The 20609-nt window shown below is 49.7% G+C and overlaps 2 protein-coding genes across 2 annotated transcripts; one reads left to right on the forward strand and one right to left on the reverse strand.

The window, feature by feature from the left end:
• Positions 1-290: 290 nt before the first annotated feature.
• On the reverse strand, positions 291-3456 carry LOC8030227 (inhibitor of growth protein 2; the record flags this gene model as incomplete). The annotated part of the gene is made up of 2 exons (XM_029972286.4): positions 291-976; positions 3096-3456. Coding segments are annotated over 2 exons (1002 nt in total), but the record flags the coding sequence as incomplete, so codon positions are not given.
• Positions 3438-20133, forward strand: LOC8030226 (ubinuclein-2). Its single transcript, XM_002399387.5, has 5 exons — positions 3438-4700; positions 5538-5618; positions 8327-8437; positions 11326-12344; positions 18523-20133. The coding sequence occupies exons 1-5, from the start codon at positions 4530-4532 to the stop codon at positions 19448-19450; spliced, it is 2310 nt and encodes a 769-aa protein (XP_002399428.4). The 5' UTR covers positions 3438-4529; the 3' UTR covers positions 19451-20133.
• Positions 20134-20609: the final 476 nt, after the last annotated feature.

A 20609-nucleotide genomic window follows, 5' to 3' on the forward strand; every position in this document is an offset into this window, starting at 1 on the left:
TGCAAGGTAGGAAACTTTTCCTCTCCATCCTTCCCAGTTCTACCTCTCCCACTCTTATCTTAACAGGGGGGGACTCCTTTTGTTGCTGTTTCTTGGGGCCAGATAAACCGGGAACTTATCTCGGCTCATTCAGCCCCAACAAAAGAAGTCCCCCTCTGTCAATATAGCAGTGGGAGAGGGGAAAACGGGAGGGGTGGCGAGATTTTCCTACCTTGCGGAAACACCTTTTGTAGGTCGGGCTTTAACCTACAACAAACTTTCCCGCACTCCAACAGACACACTCGCAGATCTCCCGTGGACCGGACACCTCTTTATTGGCAGAGGGGGGGTTGGGGCTAGCTCCCCTTGGGCTTCATCTGGTTGCTGCGGTCACCGCGGCAGCGCGGGCAGTACCACCGCCCCTTGGGCTTGGTGGTGAGCGCCACGCACGAGAAGTGGAACCACTCGATGGCGCACTCCTCGTTGTCGCAGCAGATCATCTCGCCGAACGAGACCTGCTCGCAGAGGCAGTACGTCGGCTCGTCCGGGTCGATCGGCGGCTCCGCCGGCGACGGAATCCCGCGCTGCTGATTGCCCTGCTGGTGTCCTTGCTGGTGCGCCTGTTGATGATGATGCTGCTGGTGCGTGGTGCCCCCCGCATTGGAGCCGCCCCGCCTCCGTTTCTTCTTGGGCTGCCGCCGGTTGCAGGCTGGGTGAGCAGACGGCGGCTGGTCGTCGTCGTGACCGCGTTGCCGCCGCGACCGCTTGGCTTCCCGTGTCTCGGGTTCGTGGTCGAGGTTCCGGTAGTCCTGGTCCAGCTGGCGGGCCTTATTCTCTATCATGTCCTGGATCTGCTGGAGCAGCTGGAGCTTGTCGTCACCCAGCTCCTGGGACTTAATGAGGGAGTGCTGGATCTGGAGCATGACCTTCTTGCGGCTGCCGTCGAGGTCCCGGCGCCGGAGCAGACCCTGCTGTTGCTCCAGTTCGGCCAGCACCTCTGCGAGGACCGTGCCGTTAGTGTTGAAAGGGCAGCTCTTCCCACCCGTTGGTCTTAAAGAAGAGAGTTCTTCTTAACTAGCTCAAAATAAAGAAGTCTGGAAGTTAAGTCGTCATCCCAAAAGAACCTGAGACAAGAAGCCAAGATGGACAGACCCTATAGACCAGGGGTGGCCAGGCTGACCCGGCCTGAGAGCTGCAATTAAAACCACGGAACTTCCAAGAGCCGCGGGGGGGGGGGCAAACTTTTGTTGAGAGCAACGAACAAAACTCGAGCTACTTTTAATCTACCAGAGTCAAAAGCCATCCAATGGTACGTAAGGTAGCAGTAGCACAAGACTACCGAACCGCAACCTGTTTTTCGATTTAAAAGGTGTTCTATATTTCTCTTTCTGGGGAAGTGCTCGTTTGACCGGAAGGGAGGCTGAGGAGGGGGGGGGGGGTTAGGTGAGGGAGCCGCGAGCCACACTTTAACAAGCGAAGAGCCCCATGTGCCTCGTGAGCTGCAGCTTGGCCACCCCTGCTATAGACCCTTTTCAAAAGCACAGCAACGCAATGCTTTGTCACGGAAGCCGTCGTGAAGCCGACAAGGTTCGCCACGCCTGCACAGTGGGGGAGCGTGATGTCACTGCCGCAGCACCGTGTGCGATAGGAAGACATGGTGCACTGCTTGTAGGAATGCTTTTGCACTCCTACACGTAAGCACTCTTAAGTGTCTCTGCCGAATTTTTTTCCAGTTGGAAGGTCTGCATTGGATCACCTAGCATTCTTTGGCTTCAAGTGACAGCTTGGACCACAGTGCATTTTAAAACCCCTACAGCAGTAAGGAAGCTTAGCTGCCTAACTCCTATGCCACTTCAATGATCCTTCGCCTGAGATGGAGTGCAGCTCTTGCCCTCCAGGCAACTTGTTTGCCACTGAAAACAATTCCAAGAACACCTAATCACTTCTTATGACCGTGAACACGAAAGTATGAATGTCGAATCGAATGCCGCTAAGTGCTCCTTTGAGTTTTGCGGTGCAAGTATTGAGGTGCCCTTTGGCGAGAGCACGCCACCGTGTTAACAGTGTTCCTTCCACCGGCGCGGGGCCGCAGCGCCATAGGGTAACATTCCTTGAAACTAGGGATTGCGGGGGAGTTGATTCTCCATTTCGCTGCTACGGACTACAGGCTTCGCTCCATCAGGCAGGGGAGTTTAGCTACCGTTTGGCGCAGCTTCAAAAGCTGATAACGCCGGTTCGCTCCATGAGACAGTTAATGCTTTCACATTGAAATCCACCTGGTTCAGACGTCGATCCTGGGACCTCTGTAAGACTATTGGAGCCACTTTACCAACTGAGTTGACTAGGAGCTAGCCATCAGTAGGGCAAACAGATTTTAAGTTTCTAACAGTCTCCATCGTACACAGAGCAGTGGTGAGTATCTGATGCTTAATAGACGTTAATGATTTAGGAGAACCCTCCAAGGTGGAGAAAGTTTCTGTGCCTTGGGGAGTTCTGCTAAGTCATTAACATCTCTTCAGTTGTAAACAGGAGCAGTAGTAGTAGTAGTTTTCTGCATTGCAAGAACTAGCAGAAACAGATTCATCTGTCTCTTTCATCATAAGTCAGATTTCTACACTCTAAAACATCCAACATACTTATTTTCTTATGTAGCTGGGAAAGTGCACGTCAAGTGAGCCCAGCTTGTTGACCAAAGAAAGCAAAAGAAAAGAAAAAATGCAGAGAAGACAGCGTAGCGGAGAACCAGAGGAATAGACAGCATAGCGGGGTACAGGGCACAACAAAGTTTATTTGTTGTGCACTGTGCGTTGTTGCTTTTTCCGTTCCCACAACACCGCGTCACGATATGCGACGGACACTGCAAAAGCGGACGGGCCTCCGTTCCGCACAACGACATCCTGCACGTCTTAAATTCTATATTCTGTCTTCTTCCTTTTTTTCTCTCTCTCTTTTCATTCCGTTTTGTGGCGTTTACAAGCGGGAACCATTCTCGGTAGCGTAAGCTTGGCCGCCCTCCAAAGCACCGTACTCGACGCGCAACTGAGCCGAGCGCCAGCCGCCAGTTCAAGAATGTCGTGACCCCGAATTCAACTGCGGTTAGAGGTGCTACTACCCACCTTGATACTTGACGTCGAGTTCTCGTAGCTGGCTGAGGTTGCGTTGCACATCGTCGGGCAGGTTTTCGACGCAGTCGAGGTAGTCTTCGATGTAGGCCGCCGAATACAGGGCCTCGACGGCTGCCTGATTCAGCGCTACATCCCACGAACTGCCTTCCTTCGACGTAATGTTGAGCGTCTCGAGAAACAGGCCCCGACGACAGGGATTCAGTCGAAGCGCCGTGGTGTCGGTCGCTTCAGCTGGCTTCGTCGAAAAGTGCGTCGGCTTTCTTGGGACTGCCCCTCGTCCCGCGCTAGAAGCACGATGAGGCGTTGGGAAGGGCGCGGACCGGGAGGCCTTTTTCACACGAAGGTTAGGCTGTCAGGCTGAAGACTTGCTGTTCGCGCTTGTACGCATCGGGCGCGATGATCAAACGCATAACAAGCGCCCCATGCCAACAAACAACGACTTGATAAAAAGTTGGATTCTTGCTCGGCTTGACTTGGCCTCCGGTGACAGGGTGACAAGTCGACGCGCTATGCGGCGGCTATGCGCGCCCGCCGCCCGAGCCAGTTTCACTTGGAATTTCCTTTCTTGGCGCTGGCGAGACAGGAGTCCGCTAGTGGCGCGCCAATCTAAAGCGATCACTAGCGATCACAAACAAGGAAAACTGGGAAAACCGTATCAGAAAATTATCTGGGTTACTTTTGAAAACAGTAGGGCGACGAGGATAGCTTCATTATTTATGAATATCTATATTTGATTCTAAATTATCATGAGACTGGCTGAACATCTCGTGCTCGTTGTGCAGTAATGCAGATTTCATTCAGAAATGAAAACTCGTGTTTTCATTTCTGAATTAATATTTTGTGTCACCAGTTTGGCGCTTACTCGCGGTTTCGCGGTAGCCTTGTACCCCTTGTACCTATGCCTTGTACTACCTGGTACATTACATGTTTGTGTCATGCGCACGCTGCCGATAGAAGCGCCAATGAATTATCTGCCAGCCAACGTAAAGCAGCCGGCAACACCGAAAAAGCGCGCAAACCTTGGGTAAACAACCAACGTGCAGAAAGAAGAGAACAAAAAAGAAAAAAAGCCGCCTCACAATAACCCAAGCGAAGATCAATGGCGGCCGCTATTTGGGTCCCGTTGGCCGCTCGACGACTCGATGTTGGGCAGCGTGACGTCTCAATGTCAACATCTCCGCGCTGGTGCCAGAGCAACGAGTAACCGCCGTGACCCCGCGAACCCGTCCGACGCCTCCCAGCACCGAACCAGAGACCAGAAAACGGCGGACAAGCTCGGGAAAATGGCGCTTCACAGCGCTCTTCTTCGAAAGTTGCGGCAGCATGCCCGTTTTTGAGGGCACCCACCCTACCCGAGGAACAACCATCGTGCCTGGGAAACCGTCCCTACCCCGTACCTTTCTTTCATTTTAATTTCCGTTTGGAATGGCCGAGCCGCGACGCATCAAACTCGAATCCGCTCACGAAGCACCGCAGTCCAAGAAAAAACGCTTCCAACTGTGTCCGACCAAGAGGTTTCAGCTTTCGCTCGGCGACTTTACCCCAGAGTCAGCGTGTCCAGAGTTCTCTTACAGCGATCTGCTCAAATCAAAACGGGTAAGCCGGCTCCTTCCATGCGTTTCATCCCTCTCGTTGTCTCGTTTTCATCGCCGGGACGTTGGGACAGTGTGTTTTTCTTTCCGCGGCGTGACGACAAACCCGCAAATTTTACCAGAAGCGGAATTTCTATTCGTCATGAAAGTATCAATGCACGGATTAAATCAGTGTTAGTGCAGAAAGGCGGATAATTGGATATGTAACCTTCACGCGGAGGGTTCGGTAATGTGACACCCTGCGGGAGATTTTCACGTTTAATTACATCCTGTATGAGCAGTTACTCAATGGCGTACCGCGTCACTGTATAATTAACCTCGCTGCATCAGGTGCCCAGTCAGACGATCTTGATATTTGTTCCCTCCTAAAAGAAAAAAAAGAGAAGCCTCAAAGTACTCGTTTAACAAAAGTTACACAAGTACTTTTTGGTGTCCTTGGGAAGTATTTTTCTACCGAGTGCCCGCGCATTGTCCGCATAATTGTGAATTGCTGTTTCTGTTAAAGTGTTTTTACTGGGCTTGAAGTGTTCTCTATAAGTTGGTAGTAAACATTCTATAATATTGTGTGTGCCTGAGAACGAATCTCGAAAGGATCCAATTTTGTAGTGACAGAAGGCTGCAGCAAAATTGGGCGTACAAATTTTCAAAGCGTCACAGTGATCTCGTGGTTCCAGAAACCATTGCCGTTACGATTGTTGGGAGTGTAATCCATTGACACAATTCATTTCCAACGGCGGCAATGTACAAAAGCTCTAAAACTGCTGGGATTGGCTGGAGTAGTCCAGCAGGCAGGCGAAACGCAGCAGCGATTGGCGTAAAAACAGCCGATCACCGTTTTCAGCCCCCGGACATAGACGGCCCATTCGAAGATGGGGAGGAAGCCCAGATTCGAGAACTTGCCCGACGGATGGAAGAAAAATATGTAAGTCCAAGGGAACGTTTCGTACTGCACGTTTTGCATGCTTTTCTAACCAGTCTGCATAAACACTTTTTCCCATCGTACTCAAACAGGGCGTTGACGCATTATCAATTTTACCACCCTAGAGGAGCACATTCAACTTTACTTTACTCACTGACAGCATGAGACCAGGAGGGCGTGGCTTGTGTTCACGGTCCTTGATCCGTGATTCATTCTTCGGCATTTTTGTGTGGAGAGTAAGTCATCTGCTTTGTGTGCAGGAGTCACGGTGACGTCGGAACAATGCCGAGCTCCGATTGGCTTTGATTGAAAGGATAGTGGGTAGACCTCAATGTTACATGTCTTGAGGTCTACCCACTATTCTTTTTTTTCCCATCAGCCAATAAAAGCTTGGTGTTCTAACATTGTCGTAACCCCTAGTGTAAGAAGCAGACAAACTTGCGCACTGCATTGGCTAACGTCGTAATTTCGTTGGCTGCGGGACAATAATGAAATGCATGGGTCTTGCCACGCCCTGCGCTTCTGTCGGCGACGATTATAGTAGTTTTCGTTGGAGTGTTTACGTTATGACAGGGAGAATAGAAAAAGCGCCAATCGCTTTGTTTGTGCTAACCGTGTCAAACTCTTCGCATAAGGCCCTCAACACTGAAGGGATCTGTGAGGCCCACGTGTGGTTGATTGAATGGTTAGGGACAATGTAGCAACATCAGCTCCCATTTTTTGTTCAGGGTCGTTTTGAAGGTTTTCTGTTCAGCTGTGAATTCGACTTTACTATGTCAACTGAAATGTGATTTGCCTCGGCTTCTCCCTTTTGGTCACGATTTCTTTACCGTCCAAAAGGTGCCGTTGGTCCTCGCTGACGTTACTCAGTATTAAAATGTAATAATGTGACCTGAACCAAGAACATACTACCATTTTTCGTTGCAAGAAGTTACAGTAGGAACCGAGCGAATCATTTGTACTTAGCCCGACGATGTATTGTACGATAGAGGTGTGTCTTTTTATTTCCACGCAAGCATTCTTGGTGGACCTGACTCGCCTTGTCGTAAAAGCAGGCTTTTACCCCCGGAATTTGCACGACACCTCCATGGTGTAAAGGTTCCGTTTCGACCTCCGTAGCGCCAGACGTAGGGTTCGAACCCTGGATGGTCCCTTCCCAAAGTAGTCTTTCGGGTGTCACCTATTGCTTGAGTTGCTTTGCAATGTAAAACCCCAATATTTGATTCACATTTTCTTTCTACACAAAGAGCCTGCTGTACTTTATCTACAGTAAGTTTATTTATTCAGATTTTAAACCTTGCAGTGTATATTACTATTTGATTATGTGCCACTTGTTTACTGCTTGGTTTGCTTTTCTAGCTTATGTATGTGATTTTAGATGGGTTCTACTAGTGTGCTTGTTTTTTTTGTTTTTTTTTTTACCATCAATAATGTGTCTGACAACCTTTTTTTTTTCTCATTGCTGGATGTTTCACACTTGGTTTTACTTTATGCAGAGTGTGAGTTATGCATCAAATATAGCAGTTCACATAATTGTTGCCTATTTGTTTTGTTTGTTAGTGTTACAAAATGTTTATTGTATCCTAAATTCTGGGCCATGAAACCTGGTCCTACAACACTTTCCAAGAAAAGGTAGTAGCATCTAAACAAAATAATAACAGCATGAAACACTCTGACATCTACGGAAATGGCAGCTTGTGAAGTTGTACTAAGGGTTCCATGTTCTTAGGGTATGTTTTTCAGGGTTTTATCGGTGTCGATTGCCTGTGTCGGACACAGAATCGGGGCTTACGTTGAAGAAAGCAGGACGAGGGCACGGGATTTCCCAAACTCCAGGGAACATCTGCATGACCGTAATGCTTGAAAAATCTCCCCATACCAATAAGAAAAAGAGAAAATAAAAAATAATGTTCCACAAGAAAGAGAAAAAAAACAAAAAAAACTTTCACAGACAGTTTGGTTGCAGCTATGTTCCGGGGTCAACACATTATCAGTCCGCAGAAATCATTTCTTCCTGCCAGGCTTGGGTTCTTCTTATTTAAGGACAGCTCCAGTTCAAGGGTCCTCAGTCTGCCCCAATTTTGGTCAAATCGGCTCAGGGATTACTTTTCAGGGTTCGTCGTTGCATGCCGAAAAACACGGAACCCCAATTATAGCGCATTCGTTCCTTGGGTAGGGGCACATTTCGATGTCTGTGACAATAGGGGGACACTCGCTGCTGATGAATGTTTGTGGGAGCTAAAGCAGACATTGACAGCTATTCATCAATTGTTCGTGTCATATTCACTCGTACTCGCACGTAATTTGTTGAGCACAGCAGGCAACTACGGACTATAGGGGGTATTCACTGGACGCCTTCAGAGCACATACTCTGAGTAAGCTTACATTACTAGGCTGCTAAAACCGGTAACTTTGATAGTGCGAAATGCACATTGCAAAAGAACTCTGGAAGTTTGCCGTCAGCACGCACTCTGCTGTTGCGCATGCTGACGCGCTACTGCTGTGGAGGCTGGAAGATTGGTGGAAAATCTCTAGAGAACTGTGAAAATACAGAAAATCGGTAGAGTAAATGATTTAATGAAGACAGGATTTTAAGAGCAAAATTTAAAGTGGAAGGGTGCGAATTTTTGTAGGCTAGGTGGCACAAGCTACCGCCCAATCCGAAGGGAGTGGCCGACGCCCTCCATCCACGTTGACCTCTTGTTTCGCAGGGGTCGAGACCGTCCAAGAAACGCCGCAAGGGCAAGATTGCCTGGGAGGACTACGTAGACCGAGGCATGGGCTACGACGAGACGGACCCTTTCATCGACAACGAGGAAGCGGTGAGTCGCACGGACGATACCCGCATTGATCGTGGATGTGCCAGCTGATCCGTGCTTCCGTTGTTCGTTAGCGTTTCCCGGCGTTTACGTGCGGCGCTGTGCGGCCAAGGTCACGTAACTGGTGCCATGGAACATGCATTCTCAAAACTGAGTTTCTACCCAGAAGTTTCCTAGGGTACCCACATAGGTTCTCTAGTGTACCCATATGAGTCCCCTAGGGTACCAAAAATTTCTTTGGCTGTCCCTTTCCCTATGTAAAGTCTTCCAGTTTAAGTGCTATTTGAGAAGATCTCAGCCATCCATTGATGCATAAGTATGTGCCAAACACTCGCTATACTCCGCTCACTCCTAAGCTGACAGTGTCGTGGAAGCTGCATGCCTTCTGTACCAATCAACTACCTTCTTTCATCACCAGACTGCACACTCTGCGCGCGGGTACGGGCAGAAGCAAGATTACATGGGCAAAGATAGACATGTGACATCCAATGAGTATGTGGTTCCTACCGCACCGTCAACTTGGGCCCGCTTTAGACGGCAATTTCTCCCAGCAACTTGATGTCACAACACCAGCAACATGGGTTGCTGGAAATAAATCGTTCAGAAAGATGAGTTAGTATTCTCAATGCCATTTAAATGTATAAAGACATCTTTATAGCGTATAACTGTGTGTCTAAATAGTGCAAAAAAATATTTATAAAACTTTTATTAAATTATATCGTTAAAATTTTTTTTTTTTCACTATTTAGACACACAGTTATGCGCTATAAACATGTTTTTATACATTTAAATGGTGTTGAGAATACTAACTCATCTTTCTGAATGGTTTATTTCCACAAAAAAGTCAATTTATAACCAGAACTAAGTTTTTAGTTGTCGTCATCACAGGCTTGGGGTAACACATGAAAATATTGCGTCCCTGATTGGCTGCTGCTGCTTTAAATGTCTTCGAATTGCTCTAAGTTGCTTGCTTAATTTGATCCGGACCCAATCTCAGCAATTCATGTCGATCTAGGGAAACCTAGGGAACAACCCGCCAGCAACCCCAAAATTGCTGAGAAAGTTGCCCCGTCTGAAGTGGGCCTTAGGGGTGATGCACTGCTTTATTGCATGACCGTCAACAATGGGGGGGTTCCTCGATTAACCCTTTTAAAGGCCGGTTTTTTTTTCGTCCCAGCGTGCACCCTGTGCCAAATATTTTTTTGCTGCACAAATTTTCTCTTTATTTTTTAATGCAGAAACGTGGATGCATGCTTTGATATGTACATTTATTTACTAGATTATGTTGGTTCACGTTCAAAGAAACTGTTCCACGGTACACTTTCAGGCAGCAACGACTCGTCCTCACTTTTATCAGTATCCCAAGTGCACTCAGTTTCACTATCATCAGAATCTGAATTCGTTAGCAGTTTCTGGATTTTAGCATCCGTCAAGGATCGCGAAGTTGAGGCGCGTGGGTTCGCCAGTCAAAAACAATGTTGACTCAGAAATGCGTACAGAGGAAGTTGCCTCCACAAAACTCTCCCCCCTGGCATCAGAAGGCGAAGGCACGACAAAATATAATTCAATAAAATGTCCATAAATGCCACTTGCAGCAAAAAAAAAAAAAAATTTGGAATAACTCGAAATGAGCATACTCGAATGCAGTAAGAGGTGTGCCAGGGAACGCGCCCAAGTAGGCTCGGGTGCGGCACTCAAAGGGTTAAGAGAGATAGGCATTCTTTGAGATAGAAAAGTTTGAAATCCCCTGCTAAAAAGAGGTAAGATGCCCAGAGGTTCGATTGTGTAGACCCCGAGATAGTTTTTGCCCTAGGAGGGGTTGTTTCTAAAATAAACACGACTGTTAAAAGATTCTTAGGTTTCTAACTTGCTCGTTTGTCAAAGAAAGGAGGAAGGGAGAAGGTTTTTTGCCTATTCTCTGTTGCAGGTGTAGAGTAGCAGAACAAGGCCCTCCCACAAAGCTCCCCGCTGCCACAGCTGGGGATTTCCTGCTCTCCGGCATTTGCTCTGCTAAAGTGGAAAGGGCAGAGAGTTTTGCGGGAAGACCTTGGTCCGCTTCCCTTACCCTCCAACAGACTATTGGCGAGGAGATCAAACTATGGGGGCCACTTTGTCTAGCTTGTTTTCCCCAGAGCTCTACATTTAGCCAACGCACGGCACGCAGACCAGATTACGTCGTCGACCCCGATTGAGTGTGGTGCACGGATTGGATGCGAGTGCAAGTGTCAGCGTTTGGCTGGAACTTGCGTTCTATTGGTGCTCGACTGATTGAACGTTAACCCCAGCCGATCGCTGTGACAGAAACGCAAGCAGATAATTCGTATTGCTGTTGTCTCCTGGGGTTTAGTTCCCAATTTTCGCCACAAGAGGCGTGACGGTTGGATCTCCTCCGCAATAGCCAAAATGTTCACACATTTTATTTTATTTCTTCTCCGCTTTCGTTGAGCTCGCGACAATAAGAAAGAGATTTCTGGGCATCGGCCCTCCTCTAACCCTCGCAGTTTTGAGCTTGAACATCTCTCCTTTTCGTAACTTCTAGGCCAATTCGGGCAGTGCTGACAAAGCGCTAATTTCGTGCAACATTGCTAATACAGCCCTGCATCACTGCTGAGTCAAGTTGAACTGAACATTGCGTCGGCGCTGTTGCCATAGTCACTGCCAGGATGAGAACAGCAGGGAATCCCTTCAGTCCCGCCTCCAGCACAAGCTTCCTAACCTTCGATAACGCACAGCCAAAGCATCAAAGAAGGCAACGGGCGCACGCCGCAGGCTGGGCGTCTGAGAGAGATGCCGTTCTCGCCTTGTCGATGACTAAAAGTCGACTTAGTGCCGCGACGTGCGTGTGAATTGGCCTTTAGACACCCCAACCGGTGCCCTCTCTGTCTGCGCAGTACGACGAGCTGGTCCCATCCACCCTGACGACCAAGCACGGCGGCTTCTACATCAACGCGGGCGGCCTCGAGTTCCGCACCCCCTCCGGCTCCGACTCGGAGGACTTCCAGGACACGTCGGACGGGCGGCCGCGGAGCGGCGCCAACAAGGTGCCACAGCGACACCATCGCCGCGAACACGGCGACCCCGAGCGCCGCCGAGGTCGGCCCCGGGGCTCCCGCAAACTCAAGGAAGCCGCCGCCCCACCCGTCCCCACGCCGCCGATTGCCCCCGCCGTTGCGACGGACACCGCCGTCGTCGCGGCAAGTCCTGTCGTTGTGGCGGTCGGTGCGAGCAGTGGTATCACGGAAGCGATCGAGTCGGTCGTGCGCGGCGGCGGAAGCTCCGTCACGAAGGACGAAGAGACGAGCGGCACGAGTTCGAGCAGCAGCGGCGGCGGCGAGGACCGGACGGCCGTGCTGCGCTGCTCCCCCGGCGAGACCGGCGCCCCGCGGCTCCCCGAGAACCTCCCCGAGGACCTGGAGGCCGCAGTCCGGCACCTCAAGCAGGCCGCGTTCACGTCGGCGGAAGGCAAGTGCAAGTTCTTCCGCGGGCAGGTCAACCAGCAGCTCCTCAACGTGGAGCTTCTTGCACGCGAGCTGGGCTCGAGCCAGCGGTCGCTGGTGTTCGCGCACCTGGCGTCTTTCCTGCCCTGCACGAAGGAGACGCTGCTGAAGAGGGCCAAGAAGCTGCGGCTGGACCAGGAGGACGGGCGCCTCGGCGAGCCGCTGAAAAGGTTAAAGGAGGCGATGGCCGCCGGCGCGGGCCTTGGGGACCCGCGGTTCCGGGAGCCACTGTGCGACGTGGTGCGCATCAAGCTCCGTTGCTACGAGCTGTCAAAGACGAGGACGTTGTCGGCAGAGGACTACCTCAAACAGTTCCTCAACAACGAGGTGTGCCCGCTGTGGCCCGCGGGAAGCCAGCCGGTCAGCGCACGGGCGCTGTTCAGGGAAAGCCGCGTCGTGCACGCGCACCTCACGTGAGTATGGCTTATGCGCAATGCCCTCTGAGTGCGTCTTTTGGGTGTGCATGGAGCGGGTCGAGAGGTTCATGTTCTCTTTGTGACGTCCACTGACTTTATCATACAATGTTTCTAGCTCAGCAATGAGTGCAGTTCCAGTAGGCTACAGAAGTTGCGCGCGTAGCAGCGTCGTCTCCCAAGTGTCTAAGCTGCTGTTTCTCGCCATGTAATTATAATTTGCTGCGTTGTGCACATGTCTCTGGCCTACTGGAATTCCAGATTTTCTACCTTGATGTTCCCTAAACATGTCTACAGTCGGTGACAGGTTAGGAACACAATAGAGGCTCCTCTTCCAGCAAGCGCTCCTTGCCTTCTGTTGGGCTTCGGAGGCGCGTGCGCCGAAGTGTTATAGAAGGTATGGAGCTCTCACTGAAGGTGTCACATCTATCGGGGTTTTTTTGTCCTGTCAGTGGCTATAGAATACATTTGTTCCTACAGGCAATTAAAATGTTAGTCGCCGGCAGGGCAAAAAGCGGGCTCTTTCCAGTATGGGCTCGTTGCTTTTCGTCGTGCTGTAGTTACACGCGCATGCTGGATGCTCCCGACACACCGAAGTGTCACTGGAACTATGAATCTCATGCTGGAGCCGCGACGACTGAAAGACGTCCCTGCCGTTCTCACCTTATGGGGGCTTTAAGAGTATAACTGTCAACCCAGTTCTGGGCATTGCCGGTCACACCCTCATCCTCGTCTAGCTCCATCGAGTGCGCCACAGAGATTCATTCATGACCTTGCATGTTCTAGTTTGTCGCAGACAAATGCACATTTTAAGTACCTCGGGAAGCTGCACTTTAGTGTAGACTTGCAAACTTTTTCAAATATTTGCAATGGCTAATTGCTTACCATTAAAGGAGTACCAAACCAGTTTTTGTGGTTGTCCATTTATGGTCACAACTTAATCTATGGGCTCTAACATTCTAATAAACTAATCATTACATTCATGCATGTCCAATTGCTCCATTAAAGTCAGTATTAAAAGATTGATTACCTTGAAGCTATCGCAGACGCCAGAGGATGCCGTTGCACGAGGAAGGGCTCTGCCCTTCCTCGTCCAGTGGTGCCATCTGGCGTCAATTGTTTGATGGCAATTTTAACAGAGGAATTGGCCAGGCGTGAATGTAATGTTTAGTTTTTTGAGGAAGCTTTGAGGCCACAAATTGAGTTATGACCATAAATGGACTATCGCAGAAAGTGGTTTGGTGCCCCTTTTACGTCTATTGATGTAGCAACCAACAGACGGCACCACTGCGAAAAGCCAAAAGGCATCAATTACTGTCTGTTACGACAGAGATTATGTGTGCTAGAAGGCAGCAACATCCTTTTATGTTGACGGTATCATCCGCTTAAAGCAACCACAATTACACCTCAGTAAGTCTGCCACTGTGACAGGTTCTGCTGGAAATGAAATACAGCATGGCATAACCAACTGAATACCACCTAAATTACGCCTGGAAAATTAGTGCCTCCTAGTAGAAAGCTGACACTTTGCTCCAACGTGTGTTGCAGCAGTCTGCTTTACCTTGCGAGATTTCAAGACATAGCTACGCTTCTGTGAAAAATGTGTACTAGATCCTCAAAGATGTGAATGGCAGGCGCTGGCTCAGCTATCAAGTGGTGGTGCCACATGACGCAATTTGTGGCGGTTGTGCTTGACCAGATTGAAGATAATCATTGTGCAACTTGGTAATCCTAAAATTAAATGTGCACAGGTTTATTTTATTTACTTCCAGTTAATGCCAGAAGTGAATAGAGTAAGCTCGAGCCCAATTGTAAAAGGCTGCTGCCGACATGTCGCTCACTTGTGCCCTGTGTTGTAGGCGACCTGTGGTGCCGCCTCTTGATAGACGTGCCAAACGTGACTCTCTCCCCAACTCGTTCGCCTAACTCGGCGTCCGGAGTTCTTGTTGTTTCACCCCTTCAAGGAGAACTCGGGCGAAATACTGATGGCCATCGATTTTTATGAAATTTTCACCGAGGACTAAAATCTTCCCTTTGAATACTACGAAATATCTTAATCATTTTCTATCGAGAAAGTGATTTTTGAAGGTTGCGCGTTCACCTTTGAACCACTGGCTGCCGCTCTACTGGCAACAACGAGCAGGTGCCCTCATGACTAGAAACATTGTATCCGAGAGCAGACAGCGCTCCCCTCCTCCAAGGCGTTGTGTGTTGTAGTGATAGTGAGTGTCCGTGGTTTTGCAGATTGTGTGTGGTTTGGGCTATTTGCAGCATGTGACAGAGGGCGGGGGGAATCGGCGGTGTGCCGTGGGGTGCAGTAACACCACGAAGAAGTATGGCGCAGTGACATCATGTCGGTTTCCGACCGTCTCCGCAACAAAAGTGGGTCTGAGCGGTCCGACGCAAATGCTGGCTCTGCAGTGTTTGTGTCGCGCTAGAAAGCAGTTCTCACCATGCTAGCAAACAAGCAAACAAAACTTTCCATACCATTCCACTTTTGAAGCGGCATCTGTTTCCACGTGGTAGCAGGTCGCGAATGCAGCCGCCACGGGTGGTTCCCTCGGAGGCAATGCGGGGGGCCGTATGTGAACGGTGAATCATTGCTTGACTCAGGCAAGCTTGATAATTCGTCCGACGGGCGATCGCTGTGGCCTTCTGACTGCTTCTGGTGCTGGGCAAAACAGGCTCAAGCTGCCGATGCGCTCATGTTTATACAGCATCTGACATGACAACAAGACGGGCAGGCGAGTAAAGCTGCAGGTTAGTTTCGGTTTCGGTTCCACGATTAAAAATTTTAAAAACAGTTTGGTAAATTCATTTGCTGCTCTAGGTTCAGTTTCTTGTGCTCTTTCAGAAAGTATATTTAGTTGAAAACATTCAAATTGACGCCAGAACTCCCCTTTCAACCGTTTTTAGTTTGTGGGAATTTCTGACCCTTAACTGCTTAACTGTTGTCTTCAAAATCAAATGTGTTGCCTTCATAATCATATGTTTAGCAACAAACAGATTAGGAGCAAAATTTCAAAAAATAAATAAAGAAGGATTCAGTGTTGCCATCTTTGGGCAGAGCCGCAAACGAAGCCATGAGCGAGCCTGGTTCGTCCATAACGGTTGAGTGCGCGAACCGGAAAAATCAGACGAGCTATACTCGTCCTGAACGATCTGGGGAATGGCTCCACGTTGACGAGTTAGGCTCGTAAAGGAATTCCTCGCTTTTCATGGGAACCAAGCTATACCTTCAAGTTTCAGAAGTTTAGACTAGAGCCCCTGATTATGCTACACTTTAAGCACCGTTCACACTCTTGTGACCGAGAGAGACCAGACCGGTTTTTAAGCCTTTTGCGACTTTCTAGGACCGGATGCGCTGCAGCATAGCTGGTCCTAAGAGATCACAAGGGCTTAAAAACCGGTCTGGTCTCTCTCGGTCTTACTCAGTTCCAAGAGTGTGAACGGGCCTTCAGAGTAACTACACCTCCGCCACCTTAAGCTCTGTTCCAAATCTTAGTCGAATAGATCCGAGTTACTTCGGCGGATCATGTCACGTGACACGACAGATAGAGCAATGCTGGACACGGGTAGGTTGTCAGACACCAAGGTGCAAAACCTTTGCCCTTGAGTGAGATTGATTAAATTTTGGAACACAGCCTTGGTGGTCAAAATCATTGCTGCCAGTTATCTGAAGTTCTATTTGAAACACAGAAAATGCTTTTCTGTGCTCGAGAAATGTCAAAACTGCCTGCGACAAAGGAAAACAACGCGGAGCGCAAGTTCGTCTGCTTCTTTTGCAGGGTTTGTGGTGACATCAGAACGCCGAGCTCCGATTGGTTCTGATTGAAGGATAGTGGGTAGACTTCAAAGCAAGAGCTGCCTCGAGTTCTACCCGCTATCCTTCAATTAGAGCCAATCAGAACTCGGTGTTCTGACGTCAGAACAACCACTGCAAAAGAAGCAGACAAACTTGCACTCTGCACATCGCCGGAGCTTCTCGAAACCGCATCTTCTGCTCAGGAAGTCTCATGGCACCAAAATGGCGGCACCCCCAAGCACCAAGATGGTGGTGCTTACGAGAAAATCTGGGGATAAGGTGCCAATACACTGGGCGTAACTTTTGTTTAGTGGCTCTAGTTCAATGCAGAGCCGTATATGTAGAGAGTTTGGCCATTCGATGGGAAGTATAGGAGGCAAATGAGGAGGCGCCATTGGGCGAAAGCGGACTGGGCGTGTTCTAGGGAGTCTTCAGAAATTCGAATGTGGCAAACCAGGAGCCGGAAATAATACCCTGACAGTGGTCGCGAGAAACGAACTTGGTAAGTGCATCGGAGTAACTGACTGAAAATGACTGAAAATATGGTGCGCGTGATGTTTCAATCATGGTCATCCAAAATCATGGCAGAAGAGTGCGATTGGTGGAACGATCAACATAATCAGTACGCCAAGTGCCGAAAGCTGGGAATCTGCCGTCCGAGCGGTCAAACTCTGTTCAAGCAAAACGGAGTTGAGCGGCGCATTCGTTTCTTACATCTTTCTGCGTGATCATGATTGAAACATCAGGTGCACCCTATTTTCAACCATGAAGGGTCACTACATTTTACTCATACGCACTTATTAAAACCACATACCAACATATACCTTTGATTAGAACTGTTTCCCGCTACCACTGCTAGGTGATTCTTTTCGGCTTCTGGTTGGTCAAGAGAGCATGCCAAGCCCACTTTCTGCATCTGGTGCACGCCCTGGCCCTGCCCGCGCCTCCCATTGACCAAACTTACTGTATACAGGGTTCTGGTATAATGATGCCTCTAAAAATCACACCTTTGACCTCAAATACGTCCGGGTAGCAATGAATGGTACTTGCATCTCATCCTTGGCTTCGCTTAATGCTGCTGTTGACGACTGTCACTACCGCTTTACAGGGGCAGGGTAGAGCATCTTACACACAAATGGAACAGAGAGATCGAGGAGAGGAGGAGGAACACTTGGAGTTCAGGTTGCGAGAGGTTGACATACCGGGCACAGCACTAACTGAAGCACTGTGCCACGCAGTAAAACGTATCCGCACAACGCCTTGAGCGTAAGGTTAGTATGAAGTTCATGGCATGCTTAAAGCAAGCATGCTTTAAGCATGCTGCCTGGAGGAATGGTCTTGCGGCGGGTGCTTCGGCAAGGTTGCGGCACCATATTGTGGTGGGTTGGGTCCTGCCGCCGTCGTGCTCGGAGGGAACGCGCGCTTCGTGGTCTGACGAATGGGTTCACGGAAACGCGATTTCGTACAGTTTTATTTCTGAATGTGCCTCCCTTCTGCTTGCCTGTCCTATCATGTGTCATATGACACCGACATTGTGTTAAAAAGTTCACCCCAGTGTAGAGGTATTCTATCGCTATCACAAAGGTGGATTATCTTCGCTGCGAATATGGCCAAAATTGCAATGTATTTTCTAAGACCATCAAAATAACGGGAGACTGCGGGCGCCAAATTAGGAAGTGTGACATTTACCGTTTTTCACGGGGCTATGTTTAATTTTATAGTGTAATATTTCAGCCTTAGCAGTCGTATTCAAAATTTAAAACCTAAAAAAGCCTGAGAAAGTGATGTATACTTTGCTTTGCGAACATGTCTGGGAGCATTCATAAACTACAAGACTGGCAAAAGCAAACAGGTTAAGAAATGCAAGGTCATCTACAGTCGACTTAATTCCGCTGAAATGACACATGCACTAAAAAATGACAAGTACTAGGAAGCTGCACTTTCGACGGTACTTCATCGGCCCCCATGGCTCTTAGTGTCAGCTCCACTCTGACTTGTGATGAAGCAAAGTATATACCGTTTCCTGTTATTTTAAACTTCGCCGAGCTATTTTAGGCTTCTTTGTTTTTGGTACTACACTAGTGCACTTTGAGGTACTTTTAGTACGTAGAAGCTTGTGTCAGTGCTCCCTCGAGGGCTAACTTAATTTTTAGAAAGATGGGAAACCAAATTAAAACATGCACGTAAGATAAACAAAACAAAATGGCAACATATTTCGACAGCCGTCACGCGTAGCTTGCTAACTTTGCGCATCACCGAGCGCGCAGCTCGTCGCGAAGTAATACATTTCATCTCGTAACTGCAGTGGCCTCGTTACACAAAATATCACCGTTTCGTAATCGTGCACTGACTCGTGCCCCAAAACTTTCTTAGGGCCAAACCACGCAAACCGGCCCTACCGCCCCCGGTCCCCGGACCACGCAGACTACAAATGGACGAGGAACCCGCCACGCCGCCACCCTCCACCTCGTCCTCGGTGGTCTTGCAGTCCACGTCGTCGCTGACCATCACGGCCCTCCCCCCGGCAACCCCGCCTCCCTCTTCGACGCCGACCCCCACCGCGCCCGCCGTCTCCGTTGCCGTTGCGTCGCCACCCGTGACGCAGCCCGTCCCCACTTCGGTGCCGACGTCGGTCATCCTCCAGTCGCCGGGAAAGCCGCCGCCCCTCCAGGACTCTCGTCCCCACCACAGCAGCCCTCCCGCGAAACCGCAGTTCCTGGCATCGCAAATGCTGGACCGCATCATCACGGCCAGCCTCGGCAACTTCCCCAGCTCGGGGATGGAGGGGACCGGACTGTCAGCACTGTCGGCACCGCCGCTGACCAATGCCCGTGCACTCGAGAGCAGCCCCTCGGAAGGAGGTCCGTCGTCTGCTTCTTCGAGGGGCAACCCCGTGCAGCCGCCGCCGCGTAGCAGCCTCTTGCAGACGGCGCCAGCGCGGCTTCCGCATCAGCAGCCATACGGTTTCCTCGAAGCCTTCAAGAGAGGCCTCGAGCAAGAAGAGCCGCCGGCAAGCTCCTACTACAAGGCGGACGTGCTGGAGGGCATGAAGGGCTTCCCATACCCAGTGGGGTATGTGCCGAGGAGCAGAAGCGCGGGCGTGTCGCCGTCGCAGGAACAGCACAGGCCGAAGCCGCACCTTAGCGTGGCACAGCAGCCGCAACCCCAGCACTGGAGACAGCGCGTGCCTTACCCGCAGGGCACGGGCTACCCGCCGCATCCTCCGAGGCCATATCCATACCCTCCGCAGAGTCATCAGGGCTCGAAGGGGGCGGCGCAGGGGCAGGGGCACGCCTCTTGAGCCGCGGCCTCGGAATAGCGTCGAGTCATCCTCATAAACGGGCGAGGCACCTCGCAGCTCGTGGAGTCGACCAGCTTGGATATCTCGTCCAAGTGTGTCCTCGTGCCGTGACTGAAAGATGCCTTCTGGATCTGGTTGGAGCTGTGTCCCCAAAAAGTGCTGTGTCGTCATTCTGGCTGAGCCTGTTGCCAGATCGAGGCTCTGTTGGAAGTTTAAAGGCCCTCAAAAAGTGACGTGTTGTTTGTGCCGTGCAAGTGGGTGTTGGCTGTGGGAGGAGCGAGGCAGTGAGACATTTGAAAGTGCCGTGTTATCGTGATCGAACAAGTGAGGTGGCTTGGGTGGGGCGGGGCCCTGGGAACTTGTATGCAAGCCAGGTGCTGTAGGCTGGCGGCTTAGTGCGGAAGGAAGAGGGACTAGTTTAAATGGCCCATGCTTCCTCCTCACCTTTTTTAAAAAAACACTGGTGGTTATTTCCTCCATTTGTAACCCTAATTATGCACGCATTTCCCAGAGTATGTTGCTTGTACAGCAAGTGTGGCTCTTGACTGGCTGACACTTGAAAATGCATGAACTCATTCTTTTTTTTTTCTTGCATTGAGTTGAATTGCAGTTTTTTTTTATATATAATAATAAAAATAAATTTGGTTGTACAGTACATCTGCTGTCTTCTGCCAGAGTAATAATTTTAGAGCTGTGGTTCATTTGTGAAGCTTGGGGAGTCTGTTGGGGTTGTGCGAATAGGGCTCTAAATCGGACAGTGCAGTGTCATCCCCGGTTTCGACACTGCAAAGAGGGTCGGTATGTCATTTGTCTCCCTAGTGCCATAATGCAGCATTACTTGATTCATACCGATATTCGCACACCTCGTTGGAATACCCATAAAAAATGTGGCCAGTGTCACTACTACAATGTCTGGAATGTAGTTTATTGTGAACAGCTCCGTGGCCGTATGGATACTACCTTAGGATGGTCTAATGAGCATCATAAGCAGTCAAGAGGACGTCCACTACCAAATTCTGCACAAAGAAATGGGTCCTGCTGTGAAAATGGTTTAGGGTTGTCATGACAAAGGCTCAGGCTAGTATTTTACGAGTCGGAAGTGGACAAATTAATGCCAAGACGAGTGACGAAAAGATGGAATAGCTTTGTATCAGGTTCG

This window comes from Ixodes scapularis, unplaced genomic scaffold (genome assembly GCF_016920785.2).
Source record: "Ixodes scapularis isolate PalLabHiFi unplaced genomic scaffold, ASM1692078v2 PGA_scaffold13__105_contigs__length_92229423, whole genome shotgun sequence".
Classification (NCBI taxonomy): domain Eukaryota; kingdom Metazoa; phylum Arthropoda; class Arachnida; order Ixodida; family Ixodidae; genus Ixodes; species Ixodes scapularis.